Raw genomic sequence first — 18,018 nt, forward strand, 5'->3', positions numbered from 1 at the left:
GAAAGCGGCGAACCGAGGGTTGAAGAGACGGGACGGGATACACGAGGTGTACGGAGTCGATATTGCATATTCCCGCGATCGAATACGACATGTAACTTTAGATCTATTCCCTATAGAAATACAGTATTGGATGCATCTTCCCGTGTACGTACTTAGGCTGACTCGACCGTTGAGGCTTAATCTTACTCTACACCCAACGAGTCTGGACTAGTCGAGAATCATGGCTTCATAGACACACCGCAACCCCTGAAAACGGCCATTCACACTGAAGCGATCCCCGGGGAATGGGTCCCCTCACGTTGTATCACTAAGAAAATGTTTCATCTATTCTATTGCATTTTCGTACAAAGTAACACGGGGCAGGCTGACCGCATCCTTCTCTATGACGTGATAGACTGTTGCTCAAGGGGGTTGCATGTTTTTGTCACAGTCAGCTGTCAGCACTGCAGAGATGCAGTTGGCTCGAGAGAAACACGGTGACATTGGTAGGTGTTACAACGTTCGGGCCGTTGCTGCGGTAAAAGACCCTGTGATAGTGGCAGATCAGCCGTGGAATCTTCCACGACAGCCTTCTCCCCGGCCCTCCATCTCGAGTATATTCCTGTGAAACACTGCTGTTTCACATGTCCAAAAGGACAAATCCTTGCGGGAATATCCATCTTTCGCATGCGGCTGAAATGGGCAAAACTTTGATGACGCGCACATGCAAGATGATAGTGTAATCGAATCTACCTTTGAGTTTAGATCGATCCAGGCACGCGCCCCACGCCTCATCTCCAGATGTCTGAGATACCCGTCTCTCAAAAAAGATGGTGTGGGACCCTTTGTCCCTCGTGTCTAACAACGTGTCCCTCAATGACGGCTATCCGAGCACCCGGCGAACGCATTCTTGGCGATACCTCCCGCGAAAGTATATGACACCTAGACGGGGAGATTTACAAGACACTGCACGGAAGAGGTTAGAGAGAGATCTATGCCGTGCTTCTGCAAGGGTCCCCTTTCAGCCATTCATTGGGCGGGTTGCCGGACCCATCTCCGGCGACTTGATGACACGAATATTCTCGAGTTCGCGTGGTACGACTGGTTTGGCTAGAACGCTAGGCCGATCACATCATTATGTGCTCAAAACACTGGATGATCTATGGCCAATGGTATGAGTAGAATGCTGTTGATGTTTTTGTACCTCTAAAGTAGTGCAATCTCAGCCTTAGCTTGTGTACTGTCTACAAGTCTCGGTGAAGACATACTCCATCGTCGGCAGTTGAATCGACTGAACATACCTCAACAACCGATCCACTCACAAACAACTCCCCATACATCTCTCTTGTCGTGGCTCTCTGTGACTTGAACGACATAAAAGCCGCTCTCCCATACACACAAGTATCCCGTACCCTATCCATCTCACCCTCATCTTCTACCCTCCAACATCTCACACCAAACAAAACTCCTTGCCCACCATGTCTGATATGAAGGCCACTGTCGAGCCCACCACAAAGGGCTTCTCAGTCTGCGGCTACGAAAAGATTGAATACGACTTCGAGTTTCTCGATGGCGTCTTCAACCTTGCCAACGTGCAGCTGGCCCAGTGCTACAAGTCCTGGGGGCGCTGCCTCGCCGTCATGGATTTAAACATTTTCAACCTGTACGGCGATGAGATGCAGAAGTACTTTGATCATCATGGCATTACTCTCAAGATCCACAAGACCATGATTGGCGAGAAGGCCAAGAGCATGGAGACTTTGCTTTCTATTGTTGTCTCTATGACTGAGTTTGGCATCTATCGAAAGGAGCCTGTCCTCGTTGTTGGCGGTGGCCTTGTCACTGATGTGGCTGGGTATGCTATGCCTATACTTTCCCCTATGTCAATCTCATTCTAACTCTTTAGGTTTGCCTGTGCTGCCTATCGCCGCAACACCAACTACATCCGCATCCCAACCACAGTCATCGGCCTCATAGACGCATCAGTCTCCATCAAAGTCGCCGTCAACTACGGCCGCTACAAGAACCGCCTAGGAGCTTACCATGCCCCCTCACACACATTCCTTGACTTTACCTTCCTCCGCACTCTTCCCAAGGCACAGATCCGCAACGGATTTGCCGAGCTCATCAAGATCTCCACATGTGCCCACCGCGAGACGTATGAATTACTTGATGGTTACTGCGAGGAGCTGATTGACACGGCTTTTGGTCGGTCTGATGGTGCTTCGGAGGAGATCAAGACTGTTGCTGACAAGATCTGTCGGGCTGGCATTTATGAGATGTTGAAGCTGGAGACGCCGAATCTTCATGAGATTATGCTTGACCGCGTGATTGCCTACGGACACACGTAAGTGTTTCTAACATACCTTGAACGATTAACTGACATGGCAATAGTTGGTCTCCTCTACATGAGCTTGTGCCAGAAACACCTCTTCGACACGGTCATGCCATCTCTATTGACATGGCCTACTCAGCCACACTTGCTCATTCAAGGGGACTCCTCTCATCTGAAGAGCACAAGCGCTTACTGAATCTCTTCTCTCGAGCAGGTCTCTCCATGGACCATCCCCAGTTCGATGGACCTCTATTGGAGAGAGCCACAGATGCCATCCTCAAGACACGAGACGGCAAGCTTCGCGCCGCAGTTCCTGTCAGCCCCATGGGCGATTGTGTCTTCCTCAACGATGTGAGCCATGAGGAGATGTGCAACGCACTTGAGACACACAAAAAACTCATGAAGAGCTTCCCTCGCCAGGGTGAAGGTCTCGAAGCCTATGTGGATGCCAGCGACACCGGCTATACGGTCCAAGGCACACCGGTAGAGAACGGTGCCGCCAAGGGTCTGCCCATGAATAGTGTCGAAAACAGTTATCTTCATGCATCTGGCCCAGAGGGTGTAGATGGTCTTCAGAGCAGCAGCGACGAGGAGACGACTAACTATACTCTCAATGGTCGGTCCAATGGATACAAGGACGGAGTTGGCAAGCTCAGCAGTGGATTGAAGGACAAGGTGAATGGTCTGGAGAATCACATTTTTAACACTGTTGCTGTTGACAGTCTGCGCGGATCTTGATGTGATGGAGAGAGATGACCGGCTTTTATACGTGTGAGCTGGCTCAAGTCGAGGGCGTTTTCTTATCTGCTCGCACAAGGCCTAGGAAATTCATTCGCCGATTATAATCATGCATCAAAAAATAGCATCACTATTCTCTTTTCTCATCTTCTGTCTCATGACGGGTGGTCTAGACCCTGCCTTGGCCCTAGCCTTGTCCGGCGCTAACGACTGCCTATTGAAAGGTCGAATGCTGGCGAGACCGTTTTCTCCGTCCCACAAACGTCTGGAACGGTTCCATTTTGGGCACCGGTCTTTAGATATGCACACCCCTGTTCTCAAGTACGGCCGGTATGGGGAGGTATGCTTGGGCCATGTACCAAGAGAGAACTGGAGAGTGCCCAGGAACATGTGGGAGGTGATTGATCGTCATTCTGTCCCGCCCATGAAGACCTAGGAGAGAATGTCTCAACTATCTTTTCAGCTGCACAGTATCAGACCCAATCACATCTTTTTTCACCAACATGAGCTAGCCACAAATAAGAAGCGCATTCCATCTTGTTATCGCCAAGTCAAATAAGGACGGCGAGAGGTGCAGATCTTGAGGTGCGCAAGCCACTGGACGCATCCCCGTAACGCCCAGTCGATAGTGTGGAAATCGACGCCCGCTTGGCCTGGGCCCTTGCCAGATGCTGCCTGCACGGATGTTTAAGACGCTGAATACACCAGTTACCGCCATTGAGGTTGTGAGGAGGCAAGCTATTCGCTCCGAGCCGTCTCCCTTAACAAGTGGCAAAGTGACGGGCCTTTGAGCGCATTTAAGGCCCGTTACGCATCTGAAATAGAGGCAGAGTGATTGGCAGGAGGGCCAAGCTTCCCCAGCCTTAACGTGTAGCGCCACGCGAGCACAGATCCATTGTTACACTCTCAACATGGGGGAAAGTTCAAGCAGTTCTCTCGCAGGATGCAAAGACGGCATTTCAGAATGCACGACACTTCACAAAGGGTGCGGCGAGCCCCGTACTCTTTATCAGTTCGTATCTGCCCGCAAGCCACACTACCCATTCAGCTGCACTATTCCCTACCCTCTAGCTTCATTGGGACCTACATCGCTTGATCGCCTCCAGAATAAGCAATAAAACCCCGCTTCTCTCTGCACGTCTCAGCCTCTCTCCGTTAGTCTACCCTCGGGCCGTCGGGCTTGCCTCGTTTCTGTACGAATAACCGTCGATAGTTGTCTTTGATATTCACATACCTGGGGAAAAAAGACAAGCTCAAGGCTCTTGTCAGGCAGCCACTTCATCTCGGCGCGGCGCGGGCGGCACGGGACGGAATGATACTCGCCTCCTGCTTGACCATTTTGGGCATGGTGAACGCAAGGCTTTGAGATGGTTCATGGCGATGCCGCGTAGTTCACGTAGCAAGGGAGCAACAAAATGGTGGACTTGGCGTGCTGAGGCTTACTTATAAAAAGCGATAGTCTGAGCCGTGGAGTATACTCGATGAAGACCTTCTCCTTGTCCCTTCTCTAGCTACTATTTCGACCTTCCTTAGTTCTACTCTATACTTTCAAGATCCTCCAAAATGCTCCATTATCTCCTATCTCTATCCCTTTTGGGCCTATCCGTCGCCTCAGTCCTACCCCAAGATCCTATTATTTCCAAGTACCCATACTGCGACTGCACCGGTACCTCCATCAAGACCAATGTCTCTGTCTTTTATGATTACATCTGCGGCGATAAGCGACTTGGACCTAGGGTTCTTCCAAGAAAGCTGCCTCTCGGTACCTTCGTTGCCAGCTACGACCGGTTTGGAGGTCTAAGCCCTGATGATTTCCTCAAGGCGTGGTGGGATGAGGAGAAGGGATGGAAGTACCCCGACCACCATGGATTCCAACTTGATGCCGACAACAAGCCCATGAATGCCAGCATGATCCTGGAACCTAATATGCTCGTGGACCGATTCGGATACGCTACTGGTAAGCACATCTGCCAATATGCACGACTAAAAGTAAAGTCTAACTCCTGTAGGTCGTTACATTTCTCCTGCCAGCGCTCCTTTCGCGCAGCGAGCCCTCAACCCCCAGAACCTTGACACCCCCCAGAGCTCCCCCGAATTCCCCAACAACTACCACGTCTACAAAGTCCTCAAGAAGATAACCGTCATTGCCGGGCCCATTGCTCCTTGGTTTGGCCAGCCGGGGCTTGGAACGCAGTTCTTTCTTGGCGAGGATGTCACTGTGGAGCATTACCTTAAGGATAAGTCCTTGGTGGAAATTGACCCTCAGGAACTTGTCAGGGATGGTCCTGGCTGTGGATTCGAGCGCGAGGAGCTGTGAAGTAGCTTGTCTAGTGCACCAAGAAGTCATCGGAAAACAGAATCTACACGAGACTTTTCTTCACCTCTACTCCCAATGCCATGTGCGCAGAGTAAATACTATGGTGACGAGATATGAGAAACTTCCGAGCCTCGCAAATCTTCATTATCTCATAGCCAGTCACGCGGGGTTGAATGGGTCTTACGTCTTGGTCCGATAAGGAGAATGACACAGTATCGTTTTCCGCGGAAAGGGAAACTCTAGCATCGCCGCGGGAAACCCCACAACCTCGGACCATGGATTGCGTATCTCGCGTTGTATCGAGGGAAATATCGGCAAATGAGCTCATCAAAGCCCTATCATGTTATCATTGCACCTTACCACATGTTTCCCGCGGCAAAGAGATTCCCCTCCAGAGAGAATACCAGACATAAAATGCGAGGTTGATAAGCCCAAGCAAATCGTTTCTTCTTCGTCACCATACTATTCAACTTTGATCTTTTCTGCCAAATCATCATGTCTTCCAACAGCGTTTCTACTTTCTGGACGAGGGCCGACAAGTACCTCATGTCGACTGGCGTCCCCTACTCACCCATCGTCATCACCAAAGCCCAGGGCACACGACTCTATGATGCAAACAACAGAAAGATCCTTGACTTTACATCTGGTCAGATGAGCTCTCTTCTTGGACATTCCCATCCCGAGATTGTGGAGGTTGTCAAGAACTATGTCGCTGAACTCGATCACTTGCTCAGCAACATGATCACACATCCCGTGGTGGATCTTGCTGAGCGCCTCGCACGTCTCCTTCCAGCTCCTCTCGAAAAGTCCTTCTTTCTCAACACTGGCTCCGAGTCCACTGAAGCCGCTATCAAGATGGCCAAGTGCTATACTGGCAACTTCGAGATTGTTGCCTTCTCAGCCAGTTACCATGGCTTGACCCAAGGTTCTGGCTCTGCAACTTTCTCTGCCGGCCGAAAGAACGGTGGTCCAACAATGCCGGGTCAACTTGCTTTCCCGGCCCCTTATGCCTACCGCTCGCCGTTTCGAAAGGCTAACGGGTCATATGACTGGGAGACTGAGCTCCAGTTTGGCTGGTCCATGATTGATCGTCAAAGCGTCGGATCCCTTGCAGCATTCATCATGGAGCCCATCCTCAGCACTGGAGGCATTCTTGACATGCCCGAGGGCTACCTCAAGCGAATGAGTGAAGAGTGCAAGAAGCGTGGTATGCTGCTGATCATGGACGAGGCCCAGACCGGAGTTGGACGAACTGGCCAGATGTTTGCCTTTGAGAAGGACGGAGTCGTGCCTGACATTCTCGCTCTCTCCAAGACACTTGGCTGTGGATTACCGTTGGCGTCTGTTTCGACCACAGCAGAGATTGCGGAGGGCTGCAAGAGAGCAGGATTCCTCTGGTTGACGACTCATCTCAACGATCCTTTGACAGCCGCCGTTGGCGACAAGGTCCTTGAGATTGTTGAGCGAGACGGTATCTGCCAGAGAGCAAGTGAGAGAGGTGCACAACTCAGGGAGGGCCTATTGAAGCTTCAAAAGAAGTACTGGTGCATTGGTGACGTCCGGGGTCGAGGCCTCCTTCAAGGGGTCGAGATCATCTCGGACCCCAAAACCAAGGCACCAGGCTCTGACCTTGGACAGAAGGTTTCGGACAAGGCCATGGAGCTCGGGCTGTCTTGCAACATTGTCAATCTTCCAGGGATGGGCGGGGTCTTTCGACTTGCGCCGCCTGTCACTGTGACGGCGGAGGAGATTAGCGAGGGGTTGCAAATTCTTGATGAGGCATTCGCCTATGGGATGAGTACTCTGCCTCAACCATGAGTGGTCAGTTTTAGCAAAGTAAAGGGTGGGGAGAGATTCATGTTCACCAGACGGCGTTACCTGATGATGAACGTGGACAGGTATAGAAATGCGGCCGAAAATTGTTACTCATGGGGGATATAGTAATAGAAAGGGATCCACGGAAAGTTTAAAGTCGTTAACGAATTTAAGTTTGCATATAACTATTGAAATGCCCTGGCTTCTATTTTGACTCAGGACTACGCATGAGTTGCAACATGGATATCCGCTGCGACAACGGCCGAACAGCTTTCGTAAAGGTCTGCAGGTAATCTTCGGATCAAGGTGCCTCCGTTCGTATGTTGTTATGTGAGGTCATAATTACGAAGACCAAGCATTGGGGTGAGGATGCCGAACGAATGATATCATCGATTGACGGTGCTACATATCAACCACGAGACCATCACCCTTTCATGTAGCAATCTTCACCCAGCTCCTACCTCAACTCATCTGATTTTTTCAACTCAAGATCACAGTCTTCAGTAGTTATGGAAGGAGACATCCCGCAGAAGGACGAACTTCAGGCCCGAGCTATGGAGGGCCGTCCCATCACTCAGTCTGAAGCATCCACCATCGCCGCCAACGAGTCCGACATGACGGGTCGTGGTCCCATCAAAGGTGGCACTGCAGCGACTGCTCAGAGTATCCATGACCGACAGCAACACTTTCTGGAGAAGGCGGGCGATATTGCTCGGAAGCCTATTGACGAGATTACGAAGAAGGACGCAGCCGAGGTGCAGAGTGCAGAGGTGCGACCCAGACATCCGAGGAAGGAAACTGTAGCTAACGATTAGCAGGCTCGGCTTACAGGAGCACCTGTAGGAAGAGGGTCATTTTCATCAGATGTTCAGTCGGTGGCTGATCAGAATGCGAGGGCAACTGGGGAGTAGAGGGGACCAAGCGAGGTCATCTCGGAATCCCACGGTTAGTTTACATATGCGTTCTTCCCAATCATGAGGCAGTCGATTAATGAAAGTGTTTGCCATGCCTCATTGGGGGCTAAACCATGCCTCCGATCTGCACCGGACCACTGGGCCTGCATTCCCCAGGCTAGCTGCTTCGGCGGATGATAAAAGACTGGTTTTAATCGTCACGTTCCAGTGCGACGCTCTCGACTCAAGTTCTTGCCAGCCTCTCTAGCCACATTGAAACGCCTCAGGGTTCAACACATTGCTGCACCTCACGCCAGTAATAGATTCGCCATTCATGTTCTTGACATCGATGCCTGCAAAGACCAACCCCTTGCAGCCGTTCTGTGCCTCGCTGCACTGAAACTCGGCAACCCTTGACCCCTCAGTGGTCCCCGTTATGTTGGAGTACCTCACGTTTCCGACCTCAAACTTGGATGTGTTGCAGTCAATCTTGCCGACGTTACTGTAGCATTGATTGATAATGAAAGGTGCTCGTTCAAGCTGCTCAAACACCACGTCCTGGAAGATGATGTCTCTCGCGCCTGTGGCATTGGTAAGCCATCGCTCCAACCTGGGTTCATATACTCACGGCCAATGCCACCACCGCCACCATTTGGAGGCCACTGGTTAATTTCGCCTGTCCACGTCTTGATACGCGCAACGTATCTGGAATCGAACAGCTTGATGTTGCGCGCCGTGACACGCTCCACCGTCTCATATCGGCCGTCATACTGCCCAATACTGCCAATGGCGATACCCTGGCCGTTGATAAAGGAGAGATCTTCGAGTAGGATGTTGGTAGAGTTGGCCTTGAGCGCGATGCAGTCATCGCCGTTCTCGACTTGCCACCGGCGGAGGGTGATGTAATCTGAGAACATGGTGTTGGCGCCGTCGGTGTTCCGGGCCGGGTTTCCGTTACTGCTCTTGGCCTGAACGAATATGTTCTCCAGCAATACTCGCTTAGAGCTAACAATGGTGACGGTCCTAGAGGTCTAAGCTGGGGGAAGTCCAGGGAGACATTTACAACCTACCACATCTGAGGCTGGACCCAGCGAAGGCCATGAAAGTAAGAGTCGGTGGCAGTAATTACAATGGCATGCGGTCGTTCTGACTGCGGTTAGAACCACGGCTGCTATGTGGCCAGCGACTTACTAGGATAGTTGGATTCGCCCTTGACCAAGTCATACCAAACCTGTCCGTTACCATCAAACGTCCCATAGCCGTGGCCTTCGACATACAAGTGTTTTCCGCCGAGCAGGAAAGCAGTGGTTTGGTTTTGGTATGCTGCCGGCGGGTATTCATTCTGGTCTTTGCCAGGGCCGATGGGGATGGAATTCTCAAGCCAATAATCGGTATCGTTGCTCCACTAGGCTTTGTTTAGCTCGATTCAAGAAGCATGGTGAGAATCGCAGAGTGAGAATCGCACCTTCAAGGTGCCCTTAATGTCGATCTTGACATTGTCGAGATCAGTAAACTTCAGGACCTTGCCGATGCTGTAGGTGGTGTTCTTGAAGACAATCAGAGAGTCCTTCCTGCATCTTCTGAAGCTTTTCTCAATGGCGGCAGAGTCATCTTTGTCGTTTCCTAGAGCAGGGACGATACATGTTCTTCTGTATTTGTAGTTCAGGTCGAGCCCCTTGGCTGGGTTGACTTTGCCGTAAGGAGGGTCCTTGGCGGAGGCTAGCTGTGACCCCAGGAGGGCCACGCTAAAGAACAGCCAGAGATTCATAGTTGAGAGCTTTTCTCAATGAAGCGAATAAGATGGGGTTTGAGAGCTGAGATGCTGCAGAACCAAGTTTGGTAAGGAAGCGGACGCGGATGATAAATAATACTGCGAACTTGATGAGCGCCGTCTATTGCCCCCACACTCTACCATTGCAAAGCATCCTCAGACCTATTGATAAAGGCAACCATCATGGGCGGTTTGCACAGACCTTTGGGGGCTTCCTTTGCTCCGATGAACAGTAGTTGATGGCCGTTCATCCGAGGATATAACTCTAATCCCACGCTGTTGGACTTGACATTGGTGGAAATTTGTCGAGGCCCGAATATTGACTGACGCAGACGAAGACCTAGATGGATATGCCACCCCCAAGCTAAGCTTGGGGGATCGCCCATGGCGGATACTTTTCCGCTAATGGCCCCTAGGGCCTTAAGCCATTGATTACAGACAACGTTTGATCTGGCATGTTGGCCTGATTGGGGACGTACATGAAGGGTAGGAACAGCAGGAGACTAACGACTCGGACTGCCACTGCTGCGGTACGCCCCCATTACCTCAGCCAAGCTATGTGATGTAATTCTGGTGATAGACAGAAACAAGGAGCCTGTACGACGGTGCTTCGAATCCTTGCATCAGTACGGCAAGCTGAGAGAGGCGACATCCTGAGTAGACTGGAACCCTTTTGCATTTGAGGATCAACCCACGATTCACCCCAAGGCAACCATGTCGTTTCGAGCACAACCAGAAGCTAAGCACTGCACCATATACAGAAGTTTGAGGCCCAAATGTCAACCCAGGCACCTCAACCCCCCTGACTCCTATCCGAGGCTTTCTGACACCGTCCACCATACTACATCAAGCCCACGGTTACAGACGATTTAGCCACACTTGACCTCAAGCTGCTCACTCGTCGCCAGTAGCAAACTCTCCAGCCCAGATTTTACCACTCAACGCCTTGTTTGGCGCCAGGTACCGTCTCAAGTCCCCACGCTTCGTGCCGAGGAGATCGGCCACCATGCGTCCAAAGACCTTCTCGCCCGCCGCGTTGAGATGGGTCTTGTCACCCTTCTTCGAGTCATAATGCGAAGCATTCGCTTCGCCGATTGCATTGATGTAGTTGGTACTGGCGAGATTAAGGTCAAGCCACTTTGCACCCACAGCCTTGGCAGCCGCAATAGCCTGTTGCCTTTGCTCTTCCAAGTTCTGTTTGACGTGGTCGCCGTCAAAAGTTCGTCGAGTCAGAGATGTGATCAGAATCTGTGCTTTCAAGTAAGTCGGGGAACAACTCAATAAGGCACGGGGGGAGTAAAGACGAACGGGTGTTCCGCCAGCCTCTCTGACTTCATCGGCCAGGTCCTCAAGGTTGGACTTGAACTCTTCCAGCGAGATGCCCGCACTCTCCTTCTGGTCGTTGTGCCCGAACTGGATAGTGACTACCGGTCGGTAGTCGCCTCTGTGCTCCTCAATGTCTAGGAGAACGTCGGCCCACCTATCCTTTCGGAAGGACACCGTGGTCGCGCCGCTTTTGGCCCGGTTGACACCGTCGGCTCCGTCTCTCAGAATAGACAGGAGCCCATTTCCCCAGCCTCCGTTCACGGCGACTGTAGAGTCGCCGGTGAGGATCAAGTACGGGGGCTTCTCGTCCCGGGCTGGAGCAGCTTGGGAACAGCCGAGCAGGGTGACCAGCAAGACAGACGAGAATTTCATGATGACTAGTGGATAGTGCACTATCAGAGCGTGTGATAAAAGTTGCAGTTGAAGTTGACGGTATCGTGGCAAAGAAGCGTTGGGAATCCCAAGGTTTTGAACTCGAAAAGTCCGCACCTGATCCTGTTGCCAGGCCGTAGGTAGAGGTTGCCCACGGGAAGAAAGTAACCCACCAACCATCCATAGTCGTCACATCGGTAGACAATTCCTCTGCCAGCGCTCCGAGTTCCTCGGTTCGAGAAACAAATGGCGTCGATCCGGAGCAAAGGAAACCCCCATCTCCAGAGTTACCTAGGGATGCGGGGAGGGTGGGTGCTCAAGACGATCAGTGTTTTCAACAAGCTCAGAGTAGAATTTACCAGGGCCCGAGAATAGAGATTCCCCCCCACCGTCGGATATCGCATCGTTGATAGCCCGAAGGCTGCGTCAAACGGGTGTCGTAATGACGCCAAGTTTAGCGTTGGGTTCCTGGCCGACTAACAAGGCTCTAATTGCGGGGAATCCAGATGGGAGCCCGCGTGGCTGATCTTGTCCCTGTTTGTCATATTTATCGCAAGTAAGCATTGTCAGGGGGCTGCATTATCTCATGAGTGCCCACAAAGCTATAACGCGTACCTCGCCCCACCGTGACCACGTAATAGCCTTAGTATAAGCAGGGTATAAAAAGTTTAATTAATAAAGCTATTATAGCTAAAATCGCATATAAATTATTTTAAACTAAATAATAGCTATACTCTTAATTCTATAAGAGGCATAAGCTCTTAGTACCTATAATAATATAAGCTTTATTAAAGAAGATTATAATTATTAAATATACTCTAATAACTTAACCTAAGTAGCTATTTTTCTAGCTAATAAGGCTTATAGTACTAATTTTAAACCCCTCTATATAGAGATATATAACTCTTATATTAATATACTATTATTATTACTATTATAGCTATTTTAGCTTTTTTTTTTATTTCTCTTATTAAGAGATAAGTCTAATATAGTTAAAGTTAGTTTTTTAAGCTTAAAGAAAATAATATTATTAATAGCTAGAATTACTTAATAATACAGAATATAAAGCTATAAGCTTAATAAGAAACCTTTATTATAGTAATATATATATAGCTTAAAGTACTAATTTATATAGGTTTATATAAGGAAAAAACTATTAAGAGCTATTAAAGTACTTTAAGCTAAGAAAATAGCGCTCTTTATAATTAATTATTAAGTTTATACCTTATTAAAAGTCTTAGATCTTTTATTATTATCTTTGCTCTTTTAATTATATTAAGATTAATAATACTATATTTCTTTTAAAAGTATTCTAAGCTTATAAGAAGTAATTTACTTATATATAAGTTATATTAATAAAGAGTTTTATCCTAGGCTTTTATCTTACTATAAATAAATATATACTTTACTTTATAAATAAATTTAATAAAATAATAATTATTAAAAATAAGCTTATTTCTTAAGGCTTTAAGATCTAAGTTATTATATAATACAGGTTTTTTATTTATTAATAGCGCTATATTATAAGTATATAATATAGCGCTATTAATATTAAGCTTTCTTTTATAAAGCGCTATTATACCTAATATATATAAGAATTATAACAAATATAAGGAGGCTTCTTAAATAAGCTTATTGCCTTAAATTTAACTTAAAGTATTATTATAGCCCTAGTTAATATATTATTAAAAGCAATATATTATATTTTTATTAATAACCTCTTCTTATTATTATATCTCTTTTATAGCCTTTATATATTTAGCTATAGAGCTATAAGTATAGCTTAAGCTAATAGTAATATCTATAAAGAGCTTATTTATAATCTTAAGAGGTAATAAAAGGCTAAGTATAAGCTATAACTTTAATTAAGTTAAGGTAATCCTTACAGCTAATAATTAGGTACTATACTTAGATATTTTTATATATAAATCTCTTATTAATTTATTTTTTTTTATTTTATAAGATAAATTAAGTTACTTAATAAATAATTACCTTATTTAATTCTTTATAATTATTTTTTTTAATAAGTAATATATTAAATATTATATAAAAAAGCTTTTTTTTAAGAAGCCTAAGACTTAATAAATATATTACTTTTTTAGTAATAAAGCTATTAAGAATATCTCTATTTTTATTATTACTATTAAATATAATAATAAGATAAATTATATTAATTAAGGTACTTAATTAAGGTTATATTATATATATAATTATCTATTATATTAAGGCTCTCAATAAGCTTTTTATTAGACTTTCTTACTTAATATTATACTAATTAATAGCTATATTATTTAATTATAAGGTTATAAGTTAAATTAAAAATAATTTATAACTTAGAAAAAGTAATAAAAGTATATTTATAATAAGTTATTTAATACCTATTACTAGAAAAATTAATTATAATAATATTATAAAGCAGGCAATAAGTATAACCTTTAAAGCCCTAATTTATAGTATAGTTATATTAATTAAGAGGTTAATTATATTAATTATAAGGTAAATTTAAACTACTTAGCTTATTAGGGCTTTTAATAGGGGTAAATAAGGTTAAAAAGTAAGAAACTTAGCCCTCTTAAAAAGCTTAATAGTAATTACTAAAGGTAGAAATAGACTTATTATAGCTATTACTTATATAATATCGCGATTTATAATAACTAAGATTATTAAGACTTTTATTATTATATAATTTAAGTATAGTATTAAGTACCTTTTATTTAATATATTTTAATTAGCCCTAACCCCTTATTATAACTTAGTTATAACTTTATAGGTACTTATAGAATATTTAAAGTTAATATATACTAGCTAAAGTATAATAATTCGCTGAGATATTATATTTAAGCTCTAATTAACCTCATACTTATTATAATTCTTTAAATAAGTTAACTTATTTTAATAGCTATAACCTAAACCATTTTATTTTTATAACTAAAGCTTTTTTTTTTATAATAGTATAAATTACTTTTATAACTTAAAAACTTAAAAACTTTAATTCTTTCCCTAAGCTCTAGTAATATATTCTTTATAACTTATCCTCTATAACTAGCTTTCTTACTTTATTTAGACTTTTTTTCTTTTTATTTTAGCTCTTTTAGCTATTAAATTACTTTTAATAAGCTATTAATCTAGCTTATATATATTTTTTTAATCTTAATAATAAGATAACTTTTAGCTTTTATATTTCTAAGCTTTTTAAGTTATAATAACTTATTATAATTATTAAAATAACTATTAAAATTACTATTATTTATATATTTATATAAACTAGGATATATATATAATATATTTATTATTAAAATTACTATTAAAATTACTATTATATATATATTTATACAAGCTAAGATATATATATTATGCATTTAACTAGATAGGTTTAATTAATTAAACTTATAGACCTTTATCTACCTCTAAGTCTAGCGCTAAGCCCTAGCGCTAACTCTTTTTAGGTTTATAGAACTCTAATGCTAACTCTAAGAACTAATCCCTCTAAAACCTATAATACTAATAACTCCTATTTCTTAATATAATTACGCTTATAGCTATATAGCTAGATACTAGTTAGCTATAAGACTTCTTTAATCTTATTATTTAGCGGTATAAAAGGTCTTTATAGTTCTTATAAGTATTATAACCTATGCCTTATATTAGGTATTATCTTTTAAGTCCTTAAGGAATTTAATATTTTTAGAAATAAGATATTCCCCTTCTTATAGCTTTTTTTAAGAGCCTCTAATAAGAAAAGCTCTTTTCTAAGAAAGCTAAACCTTTTATTAGTATTATAATTAAGTAAAAAGAGGCTAAATAAAAAAAAATAATATAATTAAAGATTATAAGTTTAATTAATAATAAATTATTATATTATATACTTATATTAATACTCTTAAGGCCTCTATTTAATATTATTACTTATAGCTTATTATAAGTATTTTTTATATTCTTATAAAGCTTATAGGCCTTCTCGCTAAGGTTATCTTAGTTATACTAGAGGGTATATTAATAAGTATTAGCTATGCTATTTTAATTATTTAGTTAAAGGTCTTTATAGAAAGTAATTATTATAATCTCCTTAATATATTATTTATTAATTAATTAATTAGTTAGTTAACTAATTAGTTATAATTAAACCTCTTCTTATAAGAATAATAAAAGTAATTTTAATCTCTTTAAGTAGTTAAGAATTGTGATTAAAAGGTTAATATTAGAGTAAAAAGCTATTATATAAAGGGGATTTTAACCTCTTTAGTTAGTTAAGATCTAAGCTATTTATTATAAATAGAGCTAGCTTTAGCGTATTAATAAACCTATTAATAATTATATAGATAAGCCTTATTAATTTAAGCCTATTAAGACCTCTAGCTTTAAGTATAAAGCCCTTATTATTAAAATTACTAAGATATAGATTAAGATACTTTAATCCCTATTTTAGGTAATATAAAGTTAAGTTATAATATATAATATATTTAATTAGATAAGTTTAACTAATTAAACCTATAGACTTTTATTTATTATTAAGCTTAGCGCTAAGCCTTAATATTAATTCTTTTTAGGTTTATAAAACTTTAATACTAACTCTAAAAACTAATCTCTCTAAAACTTATAATATTAATAAGCCTTATTTTATCACGGCTATAACATAGGCCAGGCAGAGAAGCATAGCAGAAACACTCTAACTAAGCAGGGACTAAAGGGACCAAAGGTTACTTGCATTAGTCTAGGGACTAAATACTAAAAATATTAATCTTACCTTAGACTAAACTAAGAGAATATTAATCTAAGGATTAACTATAAGTATATAAAATATATTTATTTATATTTTCTTATATAATAGCTACCTTAGCTATTAATATAACTTAGTTATACTTAATACCTTTAAGTATATTACTAGATGTAATACCCCCCTTATTTAAGTATAGCGCGATTAATTTATCTATTAATATAAACCTAATATAACTAATTTATCCCTTAAGAATATATATAATTATTATATATTAATAGCTCTTATTTAGCGAAATACTTATATTACTTTAAATAATATTAAATATAATAGCTACCTAGGTAACTCTTATAAATAATTACTAGTAGGTCCTACCTATTAACTACCTACCTACTATATTAGCCCTAGCTAACTAAGATAAAAACATAAATAATATAAATAACTCTAATAATAAAGAAATTAAATAGCTTTAGGCTTAAATTACCGCTATAAGCACTAAAATAAATAGCATATATAACCTAATTAAGAGAATAGGTAAAATATAGTAAATATAAAATGCTTAGTATATAAATAATATCTAGGAAGTTAATAATATAGTAATCGCCGCTATAAGGGGTAAAGATATAAGAGAAATCCTAAAGCTAGACCCCCTAGAGAAGTTTAATAAGACTATATATAAATTACTTACTTTCCTTATATAGCTATATGCTTTTATAACTTATTACTTAATATAGTTTAACCTAATATTTAATAAGGTCTAATATACTATAAGATAACTTACTAAGTATATTATAGCCTAGTTTAAACTTATTATAAAGAAATATCTTATTACCTTATTTATTAAACTCTTATCTAAGATTATTAACCTCTACTCTAGCTTTAAGACCTTTAAGGCTATGCTTTAATAAGTATTTAAAATAATTAATAAAAAGATATAAGCTAAAAGAGAGATTAAGGCACTTAGGTAAACCTACTTAGCCTTAGAATATAAAATAAAATATCTTTAACTTGCCTTAAAGCTTAATTAAGACTAAAAATCCTTAATATTATTTTTCTTTAATAGACTTAAGAAAAAAGTCTAAGTAAAACTTTATAAAGAAAATTAACTTAATAACCTTATTAACTATATTAATAAAATAATTAGGATTAATAACTAATAGTTCTTATAAAAGAAACTATAAAACCCTAAGTTTAGTAATAATAAGGCTAATAACTTATAGTTTAATATTAACTAAAAAAAGAAAAAAAATAATAATACCTCTTATAATACTAAAACTAGCCTTATAGTACTTAAAGCTATATAAAAAGGCAAATAAGATTACTATAGCCTAGAATATTAATATTACTATAAAATAAACTATATTAAAAAGGTTTATTATAAAAAATAATAAGATATTAAAAAGGGATATTATTAGCTAAACTAATAATAATCCCTCCTAAAAGATAAGAAATATATAAATATAGTATAATAAATCTAATAAGAAAATAAAAAACCCTAAACTATAATATAAATAACTAAACTTATTATAATAATATAAAGTAGATATAATATACTAATAAGAAAGGATAAAGATAAGTATAAATAAAAACTAAATACTAAAGTAGCCTATAGTTAGGTAAGATATATAAGGGAATAACTAAAAGAAACCTAAGAAGCATACTAATAATTACTCCTAGAACTAATAAAGTAAAGAAACCCTATACTAGATATAATAAATAGCAAAAAAGTTATTATTATAATAACTAAGAAACTTAGAT

At 41.3% G+C, this 18,018-nt stretch overlaps 5 protein-coding genes across 5 annotated transcripts; 4 read left to right on the plus strand and 1 right to left on the minus strand.

The window, feature by feature from the left end:
- Nucleotides 1-1,457: 1,457 nt before the first annotated feature.
- Nucleotides 1,458-3,052, plus strand: NCS54_01106800 (DHQ-synthase domain-containing protein; the record flags this gene model as incomplete). The annotated part of the gene is made up of 3 exons (XM_053156353.1): nt 1,458-1,834; nt 1,886-2,326; nt 2,374-3,052. 3 exons carry the CDS (start codon nt 1,458-1,460, stop codon nt 3,050-3,052), a joined length of 1,497 nt encoding a protein of 498 aa, XP_053012328.1.
- A 1,563-nt stretch (nt 3,053-4,615) lies between these two features.
- NCS54_01106900 (TNT domain-containing protein) lies at nt 4,616-5,369 on the plus strand (the record flags this gene model as incomplete). The annotated part of the gene is made up of 2 exons (XM_053156354.1): nt 4,616-5,009; nt 5,062-5,369. 2 exons carry the CDS (start codon nt 4,616-4,618, stop codon nt 5,367-5,369), a joined length of 702 nt encoding a protein of 233 aa, XP_053012329.1.
- Nucleotides 5,370-5,864: 495 nt separating this feature from the next.
- On the plus strand, nt 5,865-7,187 carry NCS54_01107000 (Hypothetical protein; the record flags this gene model as incomplete). Its single annotated transcript, XM_053156355.1, has 1 exon — nt 5,865-7,187. The coding sequence occupies one exon, from the start codon at nt 5,865-5,867 to the stop codon at nt 7,185-7,187; it is 1,323 nt and encodes a 440-aa protein (XP_053012330.1).
- Nucleotides 7,188-7,645: 458 nt separating this feature from the next.
- On the plus strand, nt 7,646-8,095 carry NCS54_01107100 (SMP domain-containing protein; the record flags this gene model as incomplete). Its single annotated transcript, XM_053156356.1, has 2 exons — nt 7,646-7,954; nt 8,003-8,095. The coding sequence occupies exons 1-2, from the start codon at nt 7,694-7,696 to the stop codon at nt 8,093-8,095; spliced, it is 354 nt and encodes a 117-aa protein (XP_053012331.1). The 5' UTR covers nt 7,646-7,693.
- A 2,647-nt stretch (nt 8,096-10,742) lies between these two features.
- NCS54_01107200 (SGNH-hydro domain-containing protein) lies at nt 10,743-11,546 on the minus strand (the record flags this gene model as incomplete). The annotated part of the gene is made up of 2 exons (XM_053156357.1): nt 10,743-11,096; nt 11,157-11,546. The coding sequence occupies 2 exons, from the start codon at nt 11,544-11,546 to the stop codon at nt 10,743-10,745; spliced, it is 744 nt and encodes a 247-aa protein (XP_053012332.1).
- Nucleotides 11,547-18,018: the final 6,472 nt, after the last annotated feature.

Source organism: Fusarium falciforme, chromosome 9 (genome assembly GCF_026873545.1).
Source record: "Fusarium falciforme chromosome 9, complete sequence".
Taxonomy (NCBI): domain Eukaryota; kingdom Fungi; phylum Ascomycota; class Sordariomycetes; order Hypocreales; family Nectriaceae; genus Fusarium; species Fusarium falciforme.